The sequence below is a fragment of the Malus domestica genome, chromosome 10, assembly GCF_042453785.1.
Source record: "Malus domestica chromosome 10, GDT2T_hap1".
NCBI lineage: Eukaryota > Viridiplantae > Streptophyta > Magnoliopsida > Rosales > Rosaceae > Malus > Malus domestica.
This window is the reverse complement of record NC_091670.1, coordinates 38,473,092-38,486,501: the sequence shown is the minus strand read 5'-3', so window position 1 is coordinate 38,486,501 and position 13,410 is coordinate 38,473,092. Positions and strand designations below refer to the sequence as shown.

General features: G+C 37.6%; 2 protein-coding genes across 3 annotated transcripts; one reads left to right on the top strand and one right to left on the bottom strand.

The window, feature by feature from the left end:
- Positions 1-1,170: 1,170 nt before the first annotated feature.
- LOC103446294 (phosphate permease PHO89-like) lies at positions 1,171-4,686 on the bottom strand. Its single transcript, XM_070807183.1, has 11 exons — positions 4,369-4,686; positions 4,103-4,228; positions 3,745-3,814; positions 3,542-3,666; positions 3,099-3,314; positions 2,872-2,958; positions 2,320-2,781; positions 2,118-2,227; positions 1,934-2,039; positions 1,593-1,847; positions 1,171-1,476 (listed from the first exon to the last, which is right to left on the bottom strand). The coding sequence occupies exons 1-11, from the start codon at positions 4,516-4,518 to the stop codon at positions 1,351-1,353; spliced, it is 1,833 nt and encodes a 610-aa protein (XP_070663284.1). The 5' UTR covers positions 4,519-4,686; the 3' UTR covers positions 1,171-1,350.
- Positions 4,687-8,759: 4,073 nt separating this feature from the next.
- LOC103446295 (probable alpha,alpha-trehalose-phosphate synthase [UDP-forming] 7) lies at positions 8,760-13,131 on the top strand. Of its 2 annotated transcripts, XR_011572447.1 has the most exons (5): positions 8,805-9,017; positions 9,226-11,328; positions 11,404-11,677; positions 12,180-12,575; positions 12,658-13,131. XR_011572447.1 is itself a non-coding variant. In XM_008385379.4 (4 exons), the coding sequence occupies exons 2-4, from the start codon at positions 9,347-9,349 to the stop codon at positions 12,486-12,488; spliced, it is 2,565 nt and encodes an 854-aa protein (XP_008383601.3). In that variant the 5' UTR covers positions 8,760-9,017; positions 9,226-9,346; the 3' UTR covers positions 12,489-13,131. The 2 variants fall into 2 exon arrangements, 1 of the variants encoding a protein (XP_008383601.3); XM_008385379.4 differs by having other exon boundaries at positions 8,760-9,017; positions 12,180-13,131.
- Positions 13,132-13,410: the final 279 nt, after the last annotated feature.

Sequence of the window (13,410 nt, the reverse complement as noted above, 5' to 3'; positions counted from 1 at the left end):
AAACATATTAGCAATTGGACTAATCACTTTTTTAGTAAAACATTGTGGATTAATCTGTCAACTTCTTTTTTAGTGTTGCAAAATATATACTTCACTAAAATTAAAGGGGTGTGATAGTCACACACCCAAATTTACTTCTTACACATATTTTTAATTTTCGGCCGTCGGATCAGATGAATTGAAGAAGATCAACGGACAGAAATTATCAAGGATGTGTGAGAAGTAAAATGGGGTATGTGGATAGCACATCTCAAATTAAATTACACAAACACAAAAGCGTGCTCTAGTATCTTTGATCTCTCCAAAAAAAAAAATATCATGGAAACGATAGTACTCGTACTCAACCAGAAAAAGAGTATAAAAGAGCGGCAAAAGCCGACTTAAGTTTGGTTACAATCTTCAGAGAGTAGGTCAAGAATAGATCTTGGAGGAGAGTCCGTTCAAATGCAAAAAAAAATCGACTGTGAAACTGTAACAGGCAAGATGATGGGCTACCCCGTTAACTTGGCAGCGAACATAAGTATAATTGACCTCAGTGATCAAAGGAAGCAATGATTTCATATACTCCATAATTTGTTCAATGGAAGATGAATTGGTAAAAGGATAATTCAAAGCTCCAATAATTTGAAGTGAATCACTCTCGATATAAATTTTTTGAAAGCCCTAGCTACCGCCCAAACTAAGCCTTCATGAAACGCCAAAGAAGTCATTGAAATTCCTCGAATGCCTTTAGGAAGCAACATGCATGTATCTATTTTAGAAAATGGCTTTGTACTTATTTTGACCAATTATCTTATGACTTGGACAGGAAAATGTTAAGACAAAAACGGAGAAAGTTGGAGAATCGTCAAAGCAATTCTTACGCGAAGTTATATTGATGTTGTGAAGTCGTAGAAATGCCTTTAAAGAAGGGCTTAATTATGTGACTTGTGATGCTCTTTCACAAAAAAAGTCATAAAAAATGATGGAGGTGGTACATTCACACTAAATAAATCAATCATTAATATTGGTAAATTGTCAAATAAACATCTTTAGGCTGTATTTATTACTGTAAATAAATACACCGATAAACTAAATAAATATGTATGTGTATGTATTACACAAATGTGTCATAATGTCACGTAAAAAAACAGAAGTTTTTCCAAAAATGACTAATCAGAAATTTGACTATTTGAGTGTTACACATCAACAACAACAATAATGTATTATCTCAGTAAATGAGGTCGGCTTTATGAATTAAAAAATAAAAATAATATATATATACACACACATATAGAGGAATGGAATAAAAGAAAAGAAAAGAAAAGAAAATGAACAAAATGGATTGTTGATGGAACAATTGGAGAGAGATTAGGGCACCACATAGGCTGGGGAGTGTATAGACACTGAGAAGATGACATAAGCAATCCCAGTGCAAAAAAGAATGGTGAGCACCCACCCACATATGAACTTGAACAGGAGCTTCCAGTTAACATTCTGCAAAAAAAACGAAAACATTAAGGGTCTGACTGAACGTTTTCCTATAACTTATCGTTAAAATGTTCTTGGTGTGTGATGACGAGAAACGAACTTGTATTTTGAAGGAATCTCACCCGAGCGTCGTCTGCGACCCCAACTCCTACTAACGATCCAACAAAAACATGAACACTTGAAACCGGAAGCTTAATCTTATGAACCAGAATCATTGCTGCTACAGTGGACAGTTGCGCTGCTAAGCCTCTTGAGTTGCTTATATAAGTGAGCTTCCCACCTAGGCACTGTGTCAGCCTCCTGCCACAGATCAAGAAACCAACTGCTGCACCAAATCCGCCAATCGCCTTAAACCACCAGTTCACATGGATGGATTCCTACAAGAATCTCATATTGATTGGTCAAGAGGATAAGATATGGAAAATAGAGGTAGACTCGTGATTGTATACAGTCGTTAACTCACCACAGATTCCCCATTTCCGGAGTATTTCACCCTGTGTTGAAATACATCAAGAATAGCTCCATATGGACTCACAATGGCAGCTACTTCATTAGCAGATTGAATAAGCCTGCAATGCCATGTGTCAATATCTTCACTATACGTTATATCAAATGAATTTTTGTTTTTCTGGCAGAAATGAACTTACGCGAAGATACACGAAGCTATAATCTGTGGGAAAATGAACAAGCCTTCAACATCATCATATTTTTCAGCTAGAGCATGGCGAACAAGGGTCTGTCTGTCATACTCGTTCGCCTATTCAATTACATAAGCACAAGGTGTTAGTGTAATGTAAGGTAATGTGACCGAACATTCAGGCAAGTACGAAATACATATATAGGACTCACATGAGAAAAAGCTGATTTGGATGAGCCTCTTATGAACCGAAGGGCATTCTCAACCGGTGTTGTAATTTTGTCAATCTTGTGAAAGTGCCTTGATTGACCCTGGTTTGGCGAAGATTCAAGCAACTGCCTAAATGACCTAGATTTCTCCGTGTTAGACTGATCTTCGGAAACTGAGTGACTATGAGCAGGCGTAGGTTCGGGTTCAGGTTCCTTTATTGAGTCCGGTGAAGCCCAGCTCCTCTCATCCTCTTCTTCGTACACGGTATCAAGGACTCTCATCTGCATGAAATCTTTCAAGGCTTCTTCAAACTGCGCTTCGTCATCCAAAGATTTTGTACTAATGCATGTTTGTTCTTGGCTTTCGATGCACTTTTGGTCTATGGATTTAGACATGTTTCTCTTCTTGGTCTTGTAATTTCTGTCTACATTGACTTTCTTCATGGCCAAAGGAATCACCAAACCCTATTTTGTAGAGATCCCAATTAAGGTTGAACATAAATATGGGCAAGGAAGGTTTAAAAAAAAAAAATCTTATTTTGTTACAAATGTTACCAAAGATAATAGTGCTCCAGTCATGGTGGCCGTGGCAACTGCAGCAATGGTAACCCAACTGTGAACCGCTGTTATAGACGGAATGACCTGCCATATGGACAACAAAGAAGGAAGATATTGATGCAGATAACGGTGTTGGAGAAAAAAATCTCACATCGGAAAATCGACAAAAGTAAAATGTAATATATAATAAAGTTCTACTACTAATTGCACTCAAGGAAATTTACCTGAAACATGAAAAAGAGGCAAAGCAGTCCAGCAGATATTCCATAGGCAAATGGGAGAAAAACAAGAACCCATTTTTCAGCATGTTCACGACGAAGCAGAGAAGCCTTCATTACGCTGAAGAGTATGAGTGCACAAGCGAAGGCAATGAGTGGAGCCACAGTCCATTCAAGAAATATCCAAAGAATTCCTCCGCCATTGAAATTGTGATTTGCGTTCTGTATTTCACAATTGCTCGAGAGTAAGAAACAAAAGAATAATAGCGAAAGACAAGACAAGCGTAAGCATTTGACATCAAAGGTTTACATGTTTTCGGAATGAATAGCACAAAGAGAATGTTGAGTTACCGAAGAGAAGTGAAATTATTTTCATTTTTCATTCTCTTGTAAGGTTTTCGCTGCAACGTCCTAATCAAGCAATTGAATCTGTATATCACCTTAATTACCTTATTCCACAAGGGTAAGTAGCTAAAACCTTCAGTAACAAGTATAGTTCCCAGTAGAGCACCTTGCATCGATTGCTGCGGTGAGACTGGCAGCTGCAAGTATGTAGCCAAAGCAAGCCAAGTTGCTGTCCAAAAAATTACAGGCATGAGAAAATTAACATACAAAAAATTGCATACAGCAACATGCTAATGTTGTAGTATACCTGCAGTGATGAGAACAACTACCATACTCCACATCAAGAAACCTTCACTTGGTTGATTTTCCTTGAGAAACTGGGAATATAGAAAACTCTATTAGCTATTTATACGTTACAGCCCTTCTACGAGTGCAGTTAACTACATTTTTTCAGTTAAGTTTATCGACAACATATTGATAATCATATCGTCACACATCGACAACTATAAGGTCAGAAGCTTCAACACTATCAATAATATGAATGAAATACACAATTTCAAAAGTGCAGTTAACCACGTTGTAGAAAAATCCATGTTATAGCGACCAATTTCTTTGGAGGTAAAATAGAATTGAATTGGAGCAACATAGAGTGTTTTAATCCATACATCAGAAAACAAGTCATTCACAGAACAGCCGCAACTTGCAAAGGCTGCTCCAGGAACGTAGATCACACAAGCCACAACAAATGCCTTTAGAAGTGTCAGACTCCCTGACTCAATTGGTGTCGAAAACTGATAAACATCAAACAAACCAAAAACAAATTTCAGATGCTATAAAATGGGCCATCAAATATCTATGAACATGAACATGTGCATAACAAATGTGACTAGCCATTAACTATGAACATGAACCCTAATCAAAAAACACAAACCGGAGCCGGAAGATTGTTTCCACCAGTCAAAAAAGCCGCAGCAATTGCAGCAACAGCTCCAAATATTGGTATCCATCTATAGGTCTCCTTCCACTGCCTCACAACATTGATGGCTATATCCACCGGACCACTATCGTTCCCCGATGACATTTTTTCGTCTGTCCGAGTTTCGATTCTTACGTATTATGCCATGGAGAGGGATGGTAATGTCATATAGGCTAGTGATCGATACTGTTAGTGACATTGGATTAATCGCCAGAGTGCATAGGTTGTGCTGTTTTTTCTTATGTTGTGTAGTGTTTCTTGTTTCGGTTGGAATTCTATGACTTGGACGTGTGTGTCGTTCCCCTTGTAATTCACTGGGAAACGGATAGGCACATTTTTGTTTATTTTTTGCTCTCCAATATTTTAGTTTTATCCACAGCATCTTTGACACTTTCATTTTGGCTACCTATTATTCTGTTATGTGGGTTGAAATTGGTAGGAAAAAACTTGTCCAATTCTTTTCGTATTGTTATTGTGATCTTCAAAAAAGTTATCCTATGTCCCTTTTTTCTTTATATTTTCCACAAAGAATGGACTTTTTAGTCTTTTCAAAGTGCAGATAGCAACTCATTTTCATTTTTATAATTAATAATCAATTAAGCAAAAGCATGTCTTATTGTTCAAGCAAAACCAAGTCAAAATATATTAAAATAGGACATTTTGAACTTGAGCCAATAATATGTTGATTGAGGATTCTCTCCAGATCCTCTTTGTGAGGATCCTGAAGATCTTCCAATCACATCGGTTCATAATAGATCATACGGCCAATTTTTATCAAATACTATTTATATTTAATCTTAAATGAAAAATTTTACAATGATTTCTAACGGCACAATATACGATAAACGGAAGAGATTGGAGGATCTTCGGGATCCTCACAAAAAGGATCCGGAGAGGATCCTAATTCTAAGTTGTTGGAGGAATTTTCGAGGTCAGGTCACATGGAAGGACGATATAAGTTGATCAATTGAAAAATAATAAGATAGGGACTCAAAAGTGGGCTTCTCTATAGATTTTCTACTATTCTATAGTTTGATGTTAATTTCCGTGCTAAAATTATAAAATATTTTATCAAAAACATGAGTTAGCAGAGAGTTGGAGAGTCAAGCTTTTGAGATAGTCTCCTTAGTATTCTCAAAGAATAAACAGTTGAATCAGTTGACATAAAATTTGTAAAAAAAAAAAACACGATTGATAAAAAAGGAGCACACAAGAATTTTTAAGTGAATAAATTTTACGATACTAAAATAAGGGAAGGATTTGAACTCAAAACCAGTAAATTGAATACGAGTATGATTTGAACTCGAAATTAATAAATTGAACAGAAAGATCCTATTATGATTAAAAATCTAAATGAAAAAGTGTATCAACAAATAACATTTGAGGCTTGATTGTATAGCAATATTATCTTGTTCCAAAGGAGTCCACACTCACCCTCTCTCTCCTCACCTTCTCCATGCAGGAAAAATTAGGTAAGCAAGTCAAAGCATATTCTAATATTGTAAGCTAGTCAAAGGAGAAAAAGAGTACAAATAGAATGCCCCTCAATCCTTGTTTATTTACAATAGCAACCCAATTATTATTCCAGCGAATAAACCAAATCCTGCAGGGATGATAACGACATTGCATTTGCTTCCCCCACTTTCCATCCTTTCAACCCCAACCATGCAAAATATATATTTGCGTTTTGCGGACTTTAATATCTCCACCATTTAAGCACGATATTTATTTATTTACTTATTTTTTGTTGACAGCCGGGCAGAAACTCGAAAGAAAATAAAGATTATATAAGAATATCAAGAGGGTATGAGACATCACTAAATAATCGATGACAAGAAAATGAACTTGCATAAAAAAAAACTAAACCCAAACTACATGACAAACTCAAACAAACCAAATCATCAGTAACAAAAAAAATTCAAATAATTATAAGAATTTCAAAGACTAATTTTAATGCATAATAGCACGATAATTCAGTACTAAACTTCTAAAAAATAATTACTTTCACAAGATATTTTATTACTTCACGAACTCTATATTGTTTGTCATATTATAATAAAAACTGGCCATAAGTTAACATATTTTTAAGGCCAGATCTATTTTATAAAATCTATCAATTCGAGTTCTTGAAATTTGATTCAACGGTTAAAATTATCACAAATTTTAAAATGATCCCCTATTTTTAGCCGTTTGATGAAATTTCAAAGGTCCGAATTGATGGATTTGATGGATTTGGTGGAAGAGATCCGGAGATGATTTCTTTCTTATTTTTAATCCAACCAAATTATCTAAAGACTTGTTCAAATAAACAAAATTTGAAATGACCACCACCCAACCACCGACTAGTATTAAATTGCCCAATCCATGACCAAAACCACGTGCCTGACGTTACTGACGGCGTCATCACCAAATTGGAATTGGCATCTACTTATCCGTATTTTTGTATTGGCACCACGTGCCAAATTGTAGTCGGCGAGCTCCGCACTTATCGCTCAACCAATCACCAAACGTTATTCCCCCAACCAATCACCAAACGTTATTCCCAATTCTCCGGGGACGACCCTTGCCACCAACCAAATGCTCCTTTGTATCCACCGTTTGATCAAGTTGCCCACAACTACCTTATAAAAAGACACAAGTATTAGTTCTCCATTTTGGTTTGGTGTTTAGTATTCCTGAAAGGGAGTTAATTTCATCATTTGCCTTCATCAAAATTGAAATATGACTGAGTTATTCGTTCTAGTTCAATCATATAGACCAAACAAGGGTTGAACATCCTGAATTTAATATACGTATATTAAAAATTGGGAATAAGGTACAAATATTAATTAGAGCACATTTAGCTTATTGAGTGATACATAACAATCATATAGACCAACACAAGGGCTGAAAGTCTTAAATTTAATGTACGTACTTCAAAAATTAAAATACATGTATTAATATAGCACATTTAGCTTATTGAGTGATACATTTGATGTACTAAGTGTGGTACCATTTCAATAATTTATTATGCCATATGTTTGGTTTTGTCATGGGCATTTATTAGTGTTAGTGTTCAATATATATTCACGCTTAATACATGTTTGTGTCTTAAGAAAACTACTTGTATATGTACAAGTTAAGTAACTACGAAAACTAGCGATTAAGTCTTTTTATGTTTTGGTTGGTGAAGTGATTAGAATTAAGTGATGATTAGGAGTACTGCTACACGTATTATATTTTTTCATACCACATCACCTCTCCAATAGAGATAGGTTCCACCAAAACATGTGAGTTTCATTTCTATTAGCGAGATGATATAAATATGGTATAGAAAATAAGGTAAGTGTAGCATTTTTGGATGATTAAAGGTATACAAAGAACGTAGGAGGAGTAGGTGGGAGCATTTTTATTCACCATCATAAATAGGGTGCACCATACACCTAATTATCTGCATCTTTTTACCTAATTCTAGTTAACTTTCACATTAAACATTACTTTTTAAATTTTGAAAAAAAATAAACCAAGATAAGTGAAAGACACGTGACAGATGTTTAGGTGCATACACTATAGTTTTTGGTGGTGAGAAAATGGGCTCCTAGAGAAGGTGATGGAATGATTGGTAACAATTTCAAAAAGAGAAATGCTAATAAGTCAACTCCTTCCCCATACTACTAGTGAAAGGGAAAACATAAAGACAATCATTAAAGCCAATCACTAATGGAGAAATATGTGCTTCTAAATGTACCACGGATTCCTATCAAAAAGGGTTTGTAACTAATCGTGTCAGGAGTTTTTTGGTTTATTATTAGGAATTTTGAAACTATCTCAAAATTGAAACTCTCTATGTCATCTCATGTTTTTGAAGTAATATTTTATAACATTTGCACGATAATTATGTTAAAAACATAAAATGACGAATAATTCATAAAAAGTTACCGTGTCTCCTGATCATTTCTAATTTCAGAAAAAAAAAAAAAAAAAAAAAACCGATTGAGAAAATTAAGGCTATTAGATTGGTCAAATGAAAACGTGCCGAAAAACTCCAAGTCGCTACGTGTCATGAAAGCAATTGTCGAGCGCACTTATTTAAACAGGAACGCGAAAACACGGGATCATTTAATCGAGTGGATATATATCCACCGACGCTAGGGCCCGGGCAGTGGGCTACGAACGTACAAAGTCGACGTGTCCCCTCCCCTTTTCAAACGGTGCGTCTGATGCCAACGCAAGTGCAGGACTTGGCCACGTCACCAAATTATTCGCACGCGGGAGTAGGTGCGCGTGGGGGAGGATTTCAAACATTTAGGCCAGTTGGCATGACTGAGTAGTCTACTGGCCAACCTTATCCTCTTATTTTTTTATTTATTTTTTCGAATTTAGAAATTTACTCCGAAAATATATAAATAAACAAATTTATTCATTTTGTTCCACCAGAAAGAGGGAAGCACAAAATATTTGTTTTTATGTTTGTCTGGGGAGAGAGAGAGATTTTCGAAGACCAAACCAAACCCTAGATTTCTTTTCCTGCTGATATCACCCCCAATTCATTTTTGTATTTGAATTTTCTGATCGAAATTTTTCCTGCGAAAGATTCAAAATTTGTTCTTTCAAACCTCTGAAAGGTATCAATTTTTTCATTTTTTGGAAATATAGTCATTGCATTCAATTCACCCTCTAGGGTCTGCTTTGTTTTTTGGATATTAATTGAAAGCTTGAGATTTTATGATGTTTTGTTTTTTGTTGCAATTTTTGGTACATGGGAATGTTATTAATCAATGCTTAGTTTGCTACGAATTGAAATTGATGCCTGTTTATTTGGTGTTATTGCAGATCCTGCTTAATTTTGGTTATTTCAAGAGGGCAAAGAATCTTGGGTCAGGTTTATATTTGTGAGATCTTGTCTGTGATTTTTGAGTTGGATTGGGAGAAACCCAGATAAATTCTGTTCAAGATGATGTCCAAATCGTATACCAATCTTTTAGATCTTGCTTCTGGAAACTTTCCGGTAATGGGTCGCGAAAGACGGCGGCTTCCGCGTGTAATGACCGTCGCCGGTGTTATATCGGAGCTCGATGATGATCAGGCGGGTAGTGTGTCGTCGGATGTTCCGTCGTCGATCATTCAGGACCGGATAATTATTGTTGCCAACCAGCTCCCTGTGAAAGCTAAGCGGAGACCGGATAACAAAGGATGGAGCTTTAGTTGGGATGAGGACTCATTGGTATTGCAGTTGAAGGACGGTCTACCGGAAGATATGGAGGTTTTGTATGTAGGTTCTTTGAGCGTCGAAGTGGATTCCAATGAACAAGACGATGTATCAGCGCTCCTGTTGGATAGATTCAAGTGCGTTCCGGCCTTTTTGCCGCCCGACATTTTGTCCAAGTTCTATCATGGGTTTTGCAAGCAGCATTTGTGGCCTCTGTTTCATTACATGCTTCCTTTCTCAGCAACTCATGGGGGGCGGTTCGATCGGTCTTTGTGGGAGGCGTATGTGGCCGCAAATAAGATTTTCTCGCAAAGGGTGATCGAGGTGATAAATCCGGAGGATGACTATGTGTGGATTCATGATTACCATCTAATGGTGCTGCCTACCTTCTTGAGGAGGATGTTCAATAGATTGAGAATGGGGTTTTTTCTCCATAGCCCATTCCCTTCGTCCGAAATATATAGGACTCTACCGGTCAGGGAAGAGATTTTAAAGGCACTTCTAAATGCGGACCTTATTGGTTTCCACACATTTGATTACGCTCGGCATTTCTTGTCTTGTTGTAGTCGGATGTTGGGTTTGGAGTATCAGTCGAAGCGGGGTTATATTGGGTTGGACTATTTCGGAAGGACAGTTGGGATAAAGATCATGCCTGTTGGGATTCACATGGGGCAGATTGAGTCAGTGTTGAAGCTTGCGGATAAGGAATGGAGGGTAGGAGAACTTAAGCAACAGTTTGAAGGAAAGACAGTGCTACTTGGTGTTGATGATATGGACATCTTTAAAGGTGTCAACTTGAAGCTCTTGGCAATGGAACAGATGCTGAAGCAGCATCCGAAGTGGCAGGGGAAAGCGGTTCTGGTTCAGATAGCGAACCCTGCTAGGGGAAGAGGGAAAGATCTTGAGGAAACACAGGCTGAAATACAGGCAAGCATCAAAAGAATTAATGAAAATTTTGGTCGGACTGGATATGAACCTATCGTGTTCATTGATAGACCAGTTTCTCTTAGTGAAAGAGTTGCATATTACACAATTGCAGAGTGTGTAGTAGTCACAGCTGTGAGAGATGGGATGAATCTTATTCCATACGAGTACATTGTGTGCAGGCAAGGAAACTCTCTATCAGATTCTAATTCAGAACACAGTGGGCCGAAGAAGAGCATGCTCGTAGTATCAGAGTTTATTGGATGTTCCCCTTCACTAAGTGGTGCAATTCGGGTTAACCCATGGAATATTGAATCAACGGCGGAGGCAATGAACGAGGCAATTTCAATGGTTGAACCCGAGAAGCAGTTGCGGCATGAGAAACATTATAGGTATGTTAGTACACATGATGTGGCATACTGGTCGCGAAGTGTTTTCCAAGATATGGAGAGAACTTGCAAAGAACATTTCAGAAGGCGTTGCTGGGGTATTGGTTTGGGCTTCGGCTTCAGGGTTATAGCACTTGATCCCAACTTCAGAAAGCTGACTATTGATCGCATCGTTTCTGCTTACTTGAGATCTAAAAATAGGGCAATTCTGTTGGATTATGATGGCACTGTGATGCCTCAAACATCTATAAATAAGAGCCCGAGTCAAGAGGTCATCTCCCTCATTAATACGCTTTGTGGTGATGTTAAAAACACTGTTTTTGTGGTCAGTGGAAGAGGAAGGGATAGTTTAAGTAAGTGGTTTTCTCCTTGCAAGAAACTCGGAATTGCTGCCGAACATGGTTATTTTGTGAGGTATATTCAATATATATTTTTCCTTTACAGATATCCTTGTTTTCTTTTGGTTTTAATATAAATCTTTTTTGTTAGGTGGTCTGCTGACAAGGACTGGGAAGTTTGCGGGCAGAGCAATGACTTTGGTTGGATACAGATAGCTGAACCAGTTATGAAGCTCTACACAGAAGCCACCGATGGTTCCAGCATTGAAACCAAGGAGAGCGCCTTGGTTTGGCACCATAGAGATGCAGATCCTGGTTTTGGATCCAGCCAGGCTAAAGAGTTACTGGATCATTTAGAAAGTGTGCTAGCAAATGAACCAGTTGCTGTAAAGAGTGGTCAATACATTGTAGAAGTGAAGCCACAGGTGAATGTCTTAACTCTGTCTCAGTTTTTAATTCTCTAGGATCGGCTACCTAGTCCTATTTATCACAGAAGGAGCTCCAAGTTCCTGCCTTACCATTGTTAGAATTCATAGAAGACACACCAGTTATTTCCCTCATCTTTCCTTTTAGTCTCTTTACTGGTCTTTTGCATATCGTAAATCAACTTTCAGAATATGCGTGTAAGACTATGCTTGCGTACATCTTAAGAAAATAGAATGCCTGAAGTGCGATGAGGGTTTGTTTTATATCGTCACGAGAATTGTATCTAAAGATTAAACTGTGAAGTATGGCAATGCTTAGACATTAGTTCATAAAAGTCTGACTAGCAAAGTTGGAGACTATAGTAAAGTTTGAGACGAGTAGTTTGCTTGCTGATGATAAAAGTATATATCTACATTAAATTGCTTGGGGATTGTTACATGCCAATTGATTTTTCAAAGCGAATATGATGATATGAATCCTAATTTTTGTTGTGCCTTACAGGGTGTCAGTAAAGGCGTGGTTGCAGAAAAGATCTTCACATCAATGCATCAGACAGGGAAGCAGGCCGATTTTGTACTGTGTGTTGGCGACGATAGATCTGATGAGGATATGTTTGAGATCATTGGTAGTGCTAGGACAAATGGTGTCCTCTCTTCCAATACCAGTGTTTTCGCTTGCACTGTTGGACAGAAGCCCAGTAAAGCCAAGTACTATTTGGATGACCCTGGTGATGTTATTGCAATGCTTTACGCTCTTGCAGATGCTTCAGACTCTCCGCCTTCCTCGGATGGTGAACCAGGCTCTGCTTGAAATCTTCCTCGATGACTTTGTTAGATACCAGCGTCTTTTCTTGGAGTCGATGATGATGAAGCACATGATGGGCTTTGATTGAAGAAAGTAATCATTTTTCAGCTTTTCTGGATCTGAATTGTTGGAGGAAAATTTTCATGTTCTTGACCTTCTGACTGATAATTTTCAGGGAGTTCTGGAAAATCGGTAGCTTGGATTTCTTCTGTGATATAATCAATCAATCAATGCAGAGTTTGGATTATAGTGGGTTTACATGGTAGAAAAACACAACTAGACATCAGCTCAAACCGAAGATCTGGTGGAACTGACAATGTTTATTCGTGGAGAACGACTTGGACTGAAAAAGGAAACGGGAAATGGATTGTTGAAAATTGCATCGTATACGCGAAGGTTAACAAGTCTGACTAAGGCGTGCAGGCGACATGCATTCTAGGGACATTAGGTTATGGTAATATATGGTGGGGGAAATGCTATTCAAATCCCCATTTGAAACAGTATACAGGTCTTTCTTCTTCTTTGTTCTGAGTGAATTTTCTTTGGCATTCGTTTGTTGGATCAAGTCCTTGTCTTATTGAATCTGTAAATTATATAGCAACATTTGCAAGAAATGATCACATCTTCGAAGATGCCATCTTTCAGATTACTGATACCTGAGGAGAGTCACTTTGATGGGTTAAAATGCTGAGTCCTTCTATCAATGTATGGTATACATACCGTGTTTTGTCACATCCCGACCCAGGCTCTATCACATCCCGAGCTCAACTTTGCCGTAGCATGATATTGCCCGTTTTGGGCTTCGAACACGCCCTCACGGTTTTGTTTTTGGGAACTAATGCGAGCATAACTTCCCAGTGGGTCACCCATCCTGGAAATGCTCTGGCCTCTTTCTCACTGAACTTTGGCATTTTTACGAAACCCGAAG

Coding starts and splice junctions, on each gene's coding strand:
- LOC103446295 (XM_008385379.4), top strand. CDS start 9,347: ATGATGTCCAAATCGTATACCAATCTTTTAGATCTTGCTTCTGGAAAC. Junction 11,329..11,403: donor GAACATGGTTATTTTGTGAG/GTATATTCAATA, acceptor CTTTTTTGTTAG/GTGGTCTGCTGACAAGGACT. Junction 11,678..12,179: donor TTGTAGAAGTGAAGCCACAG/GTGAATGTCTTA, acceptor TGTGCCTTACAG/GGTGTCAGTAAAGGCGTGGT.
- LOC103446294 (XM_070807183.1), bottom strand. CDS start 4,518: ATGTCATCGGGGAACGATAGTGGTCCGGTGGATATAGCCATCAATGTT. Junction 2,040..2,117: donor ATAGCTTCGTGTATCTTCGC/GTAAGTTCATTT, acceptor ATGGCATTGCAG/GCTTATTCAATCTGCTAATG. Junction 1,477..1,592: donor GGGTCGCAGACGACGCTCGG/GTGAGATTCCTT, acceptor TTTTTTTTGCAG/AATGTTAACTGGAAGCTCCT.